General features: G+C 49.0%; 1 protein-coding gene across 1 annotated transcript in view; it reads right to left on the bottom strand.

Annotated features, from left to right (window-relative positions):
* The window catches only part of TMEM87B (transmembrane protein 87B), a 51625-nt gene that overhangs the window by 33843 nt on the left and 11574 nt on the right, over positions 1–6208 (bottom strand). Inside the window, exon 2 of the mRNA XM_015587428.2 lies at positions 3164–3224. Coding sequence (XP_015442914.1) covers positions 3164–3194 — 31 coding nt within the window. The 5' untranslated portion in view covers positions 3195–3224. The remainder of the gene's footprint in view (positions 1–3163; positions 3225–6208) is intronic.

Here is a 6208-nt window from a genome sequence, read left to right as displayed (position 1 = left end):
TGACATACTATAGTAGCAGACTACACGGAGTCATGTATACCAGGAGGCAGGGACCACTGTGAACCCCCCTGAAGCCTGGGAACCAGAAGGCACCTAAACGGAGCCCTGGCTGACATTCCAGAGGCTGGTGGTAGGATGTCTGGGGTAGCGTCCATAAGCTGTAGCCACAGATAACAAGAAGTGCCCTGCACTAAGGTCTCTGGAGTCTCCAGCTGCACAGGGAGAAGCCTGATGACTCTCGAGTCCGCATAGGGCAGGGACTGTCAGAGCCGTCCCCAGCCAGAGTGCAGAGGCCTCACTCAAGACAATAAACACTGGAGAGAGATGGAGAAGGGTCACACCTTAGGAGCAGTGCTGTCAGCCCTGGAGTAAAGGCCACTCCAGGCCCATCCTAAAAGAAATTAGAAATAAAACTGGAAAGGATTGAACTGACCAGAAGAAACTTAACTGTCTGCCATAACGAAGCTGGCAAAAGAAAATAGCACAGCACTCAGGAATGCAAAATCCACAGTAGCCACTGTTCAAACAAAATGCTAGCTATAAAAAGCAGGATAATTTGACTCATAACCATGACAGAAATCAGCCAATATGACAAAGATGACGGAATTAGCAGATACACATGTGAAAACAGATATTATATTTTCCATATGCTCAAAGATCTAAAGAAAAATATGAAAATACTGAGAGAAATAAGATGTTGAAAAAAAGAATCAAACTTCTAGAGATTAAAAAATACAATATCCAAAATAAATTTATTGTGTGAGATTAACATCAGATTAAATACTACAGAAGAAATTGCTAAACGTGAAGACAAAGAAACAGAAATATTCAAAATGAAGCACAGAAAGAAAAAAGACTGAAAAAAGTGAACAGTGCACAGTGACCCGTGAGACAGTATCGAGCAGTCTCACATGTATAGATGGAGCCCCAAGAGAAGGGGACAGAGAGGGGATAGAGTTTTTAAGTCCATGGTCCAGAGTCAGAGGCGAGATTTTTTTCAGTGTGGATATCCAGTTGTTCCAGCATCATTTGTTGAAAAGACTGAATAACTTGACACCTTTGTTGAAAATCAGTTGACCGTGTGGATGTGGGTTTATTTCTGGGCTCCGCAGCTGACTTCATTCTGTGTCTGTCCTCACGCCAGGCCACTGCTATCATCACCACAGCATTATGCAGGCTTTGAAATCAGATAGTAAAACCTCTTCAACTTTGTTTTCAAAATTGTTCTAGTTATTCGAGGTCCTTCATGTTTGTATATAAATTTTAGAAACAGCTAGTCAATTTCTACAGAAAAGCTGGCTTGGATTTTGATTGGAATTAACTGAATTTACAGATTAATCTGGGAGAATTGATAGGATAGTGTTAGCTATAGATATCTCACAGATGCCCTTATCGGGCTCAGGAAGTATTCTTTTATTTCTAGTTTTCTGAGTTTTTATCATGAAGGGGTGTTGAGTTTTTTGAATGCTTCTCTGTACATACTGAGATGATTACATGGTGTGTTTAATTATGTTAATATGACGAATTACATTGAGAAATTTTCAACAGTGCTCCACATGGCTGCAAAAGAGGAGTCACCTTAAGGGAAAGCCAGATATCTGAACCACCAAACCGCATGGGCCTCCGGGACCAAGTCTTAGCTTTGCAGGCACTAAGTGTGACTCCAAGGACACAGGGACTCTGTCCGATGCTTTCTCCACACCACTGATATAGACGTATAACCAGGGTGCCCAATGACTCATTCACTGGCCGTGAGTGGTCACTGAGAGTGCACGTGTAGTGACCCATCGACTGGCTCCTTCAGCATGCCTTCCTGAATGCTCAACAACGATGAGAAGGTTGCTTGGTGAGGACGGCACCAGGACAGGGGGCTCAGGTGGCTGCTGCACAACTGCCGGCCACCGTCACAGCGGTGGTCAGAGCTCGCCCCGATGTCCCCACCGATGCTGCTGGACAGCTAGCTTTGCCTGGCTGAGCCCTCGTTTCCTTGTGCTCTGTCCACAGCTCTGTCTGCGGACTCGTTCCTCCTTCAGCTGTGTTAGCACCGCTGCCCTTACTGTGGTCCACTCTTAGGCTGGTCTCTGACATGACCTACTGATCTTTTAAAATCAAATTCTGTGTTTCACTCAGCCATATAACATTTCCCCCTATGTAACTTTTTGTCGGCACCAGTCTCTCAGATCTTACTTGTCTAGACAGTGAGACATGAATTCATTAAAGCAATCAGATGCCAAAATTTTTCCTCACCCACCTTGGCCTTCAGTTTCCTCTTCCCAAGTTCTTATCACCACTGATGGTTTGATGTCTCAGAGCTGTTTTGAGACACCTCTGCTTTCTAGATGGCAGCTGGCCCACTTCCCTCAGCAGACTCAAGTATGGCAGACAAACCCAGCAAATGATCAGATCAGAGCGGGGGTGGTGGTGGTAGTGGTGTATGTGTGTGAGACAGAGAAAGGGGCGTGGCTCTGGGTCCCAGGAAGCCAGTGTGCTCTGCCCAACAAAACACAAATCCTCATCCTGAAACTTTGACCCTGGCAACCAATGAACCCAGGCAAGACACTGGAAACAGTAAGAGAAGGAGCACAGTAAATGTGATCCAGTGTAAACCTGTTAAATACTGAAGACCTCAGGGTCTGTGAAGGGGTGACCCTTGCATAGTAGAACTTATATCGACAACACAATCCCTAACAAGCACTGTCACTTTCGGAAGCCCTGAAATCCTAATTAAAATGTCAATGTCCAGTAATTTTTATTTGATAGTATGATCATGGGTACATTTAGAAAATTTTGAGGGACATAAAGGTTTTACCGCAATCATAATATTTCAGAGATTCATAAAAGGAATTTATCTAGTTTTAAAAGCTGAGGTCCAGAGTCAAATTTCACATTAGTCAAATACTAAGCCTACTTTATTAAATTTTAATTATAACTTTAAAAGAATAATCATATTATATTTTCTGAGGCAGGATAAGAAAAATCCATTCTTGAAAATAACCAAGAGTTGACTGAAACAAAAGAAACCCTTAAAATGCTAGAAACACTTAGAAACAAAACATTCCCGACTTTCATAAAATATATTATGTTGCATGAGTGTATTTTAATGTGTTAGTTTGTAACATGTTACATGATGCATTGCTACGTTACTATTAGTTATTGCACTTACCAGAAAATTTGATCTCAGTTGAGTTAAACATAGTTTTCTTAAATATCAAAGGTCCTGATTTCTAAAACGAAAAACAATATAGAAAGATCTTGTTAAATTTTTTTCCTCTACTGTTGGAGTCTAGTTTTATCCGAAAAATGTGTGGTTCTAAGGCCCGTATCCCTCCCTGTGAGCAGATAAATCTGATCATGCACAAGGATCTCCGCCCTGCAGTTCAGGAAGCTCAGGTGCCCCTACTCGCACAGCGCCACCCAGGAGGCGAGGGCTATGCTGCTCCCACACAGAACCTGCCAGGGCACCCGCAGTGAAGGCACTTTTGAGGGAAGAACCAGGCCTCTCCGCGCATGGTGATGGCTCGCTACTGTGTCCCACGGCAGTCCGGTCCTCGCTGCAGCACACGGGGCTGTGCCATCACCTGCCCGCCTCTCCAGAATTTTCTTTCCGCTCCTCCAAAGCACGGCACTCCTTTTTGCCCTTAAGACCCTGGGGAGTCTCCTTGAAACCACACTCCCCACCCTCCCCTGTCCCTCTTCCTTCACCTGGCCAATTCCTTCTTAGCCTCCAAGCCCAGTCCCCGGGTTCCTCCCTCAGGAGCCTTCCAGCTGGCCCCACGACCCCAATACTGTATCAGTCAGTCTGCTCTCCCCAGGAAGCAAAGCTGCAGAGAGGAGGGGTTGTGTTAACTGAACAAGTGGTGAGGATGAAAGCTGAACACTGAGAGGCCACACAGCTCTGCCCCGAACTCCCAGAACAGTTTCAGGAACCACAGAACCTCCAGCCCGGCACAGAATCTCCACTCTGGCTCGGCATCCACCCACCCAACCACCGACAGCCACGTCCACTGGGGTGTCCAGCCAATGTCCCACACTTTGCTCCACAGTGCTTGCTGTGCCGTCCACCCTGTTAGGTGGTGGGTGGTGCCCCCAGACCCGCATCGCCATCACCCGAGGCCCAGGGCATGGCTATTTCGTCTCACACACCCCTCCCTTGCTCCCTGTTCCTGCCACTGGTGATCTAGGGCGTCGTTTTTCTTCCTGCACTTCTGCAATGATGTGGTTGGCCCTCTGCCTCTAGACCTGAGCCCGTGGTCCCTCCTCAGACAGCAGCCTGCCAGCCAGTCACATGTATGTCTAAACCCTTCAGTGCCTGTCACTCATTCATACCCCAAATTTCTACTGCTGGCCTGGGGCCCCAATCCAACCAATGAATGGGGTTTGTTGGGCCCATTTATAAAGTTTTGAATTAGTTGACATAATAAAAATATGGATTCTGGTTTCATTTTCAAAAAAGTAGACCTGGCAATTCTGTGCCTACCTGCCACATGGTAGCCATCAGCTGGAGCCGAAGGACAGTGGCCCTTGTCAGAAGGGACCTATAATCTGTAGCCCAGCACACCCCACACTGTCCCCCAGTCCTGAGCCCAGCTCACTTTATTCACTGATGTGACTTGCCTCAGTCCCTGCAGGTCCTTGAATTTAGACACCTGGACTCAGGCTCAAGGCCAAGCTCAGGCATGCGAGGCTCATGGTGGCCTAAGTCCCCTCTGACACTGCTTCCAGAATGTCATCCAGCAGAAACACTACTAACTTCCTGCACTGATGCTGCTGTACGCTGTCCTTCCCATCCCCAAGGTGACACCTACTCATCTTTGAGGACCCCACCGGGAACCAACTCCGGACAGCAGGGTTCAGTGATCCCTCAGTGCTCCAGTAAGATCCCAGATGCCACCATGTGTGGTTACTATTCTCATATCTGCTGTCCTGCTGTGTGAGCTTGAGAGGCGGCCACTGTCTGAACTTAACCTTTGCAACAGCAATGGCCAGTGAAGCACATGGCACGTGGTAGGCACTCAAACCATTTGCTGGCCTTTACCATCAAAACAATCATTTCTTGATAGATGTGCAGCACAAATGAAAGAAGCCCCAATCCTCCTGTCCTGTTCTGAAGGACATGTTCTGACAACTTGAAATGGGGAAAAGCCAGCCTGCTCTTTGCGAAGAAGGGCTTTGTGGACAGCTTCTGGCCTCGGTCACCCAGACCACAGATTACGAGGGACCCAGGGAAAAGGTCTCTTCCTCATGCAGGAAGCAAAGTCATTCTCTCTCCGTGGCCTTTGGAGTCTCACGATCCAAAGCAGACTTGGCAAAGATCTTGGCCAACATGGTCAGGGCTCACCATCTGGCTGCAGCTGACTCCCCTGCAATAGTGTTACTTCCGACTTGGCTTACGACACTGGCCATTTACTCCAGAAGCAGTGTGAAACTCCGCGGGGTGGTTCTCTCTTTCCGATCAGAGAAATGCGATATGGGCGATATGTAGGCTCTGTCAGTGGAAGCCCTACCCGCCCAGGGCACTGCCCAGGGTCCTGAAGACACCTGGGCATCTAGATGAAAGACGGTACCTCCACCCCTGGGCAGCTTTTCTGTTGTGGGAGACACTCGCAGCTCCTGGCACTATTTTCTTTTTTTGGTTGAGGAAATCAAACATGAGTTTTGCCTTTAGAACCCGGCCATCATTTCCACGCCTGTGGAAAATGCTCGTGCCGAACAGAGCCGGATGATTCCTCTCGCCTGGAAACGCAAGGGACAAGGCCTCTTCCGAGTCCCTGTCCGGAACTATTAGCAAGCCTTTACAAAATGCCACCCCGCACCCCGCTTCGTCTCTTGTAACCGGGGTGCCAAGCGCTCCAGTGGCCTGCCCTGGAAGGAAGGCCGCATCGACTCTCGCCTGCAGACTGGCCCCCACACGCTCCTTCCACCCCTCCCCCCAAGAACAGGGAATGACGGCGAGTGGCCACGTGTGCCCCCCGCCCCCAGTCACAGAGAACACGGAAGCGGCGCGCGCTGTCTCGTTTCTGCCGGAATTGAACCAGAGGCCTCCGTGTGGCCTCGCGGTGTGGCCCGGGGACCGCCTGGGGCACCGCTGGGCGCTGAGTCCGACCTCGCGCGGGCAGATCCGCCGCCCCCAGGCCCTGGCCGGCAGACGAGGGGCGCCCGCGGGGCAGAGTCCGCCCGGGAGCGCCGAGCTCGAGACGCGCCACTTACG

The sequence above is a fragment of the Pteropus alecto genome, unplaced genomic scaffold, assembly GCF_000325575.1.
Source record: "Pteropus alecto unplaced genomic scaffold, ASM32557v1 scaffold223, whole genome shotgun sequence".
Lineage (NCBI taxonomy): Eukaryota > Metazoa > Chordata > Mammalia > Chiroptera > Pteropodidae > Pteropus > Pteropus alecto.
Note: the sequence above shows the minus strand (reverse complement) of the source record. Positions and strands in the feature narration are given on the sequence as shown.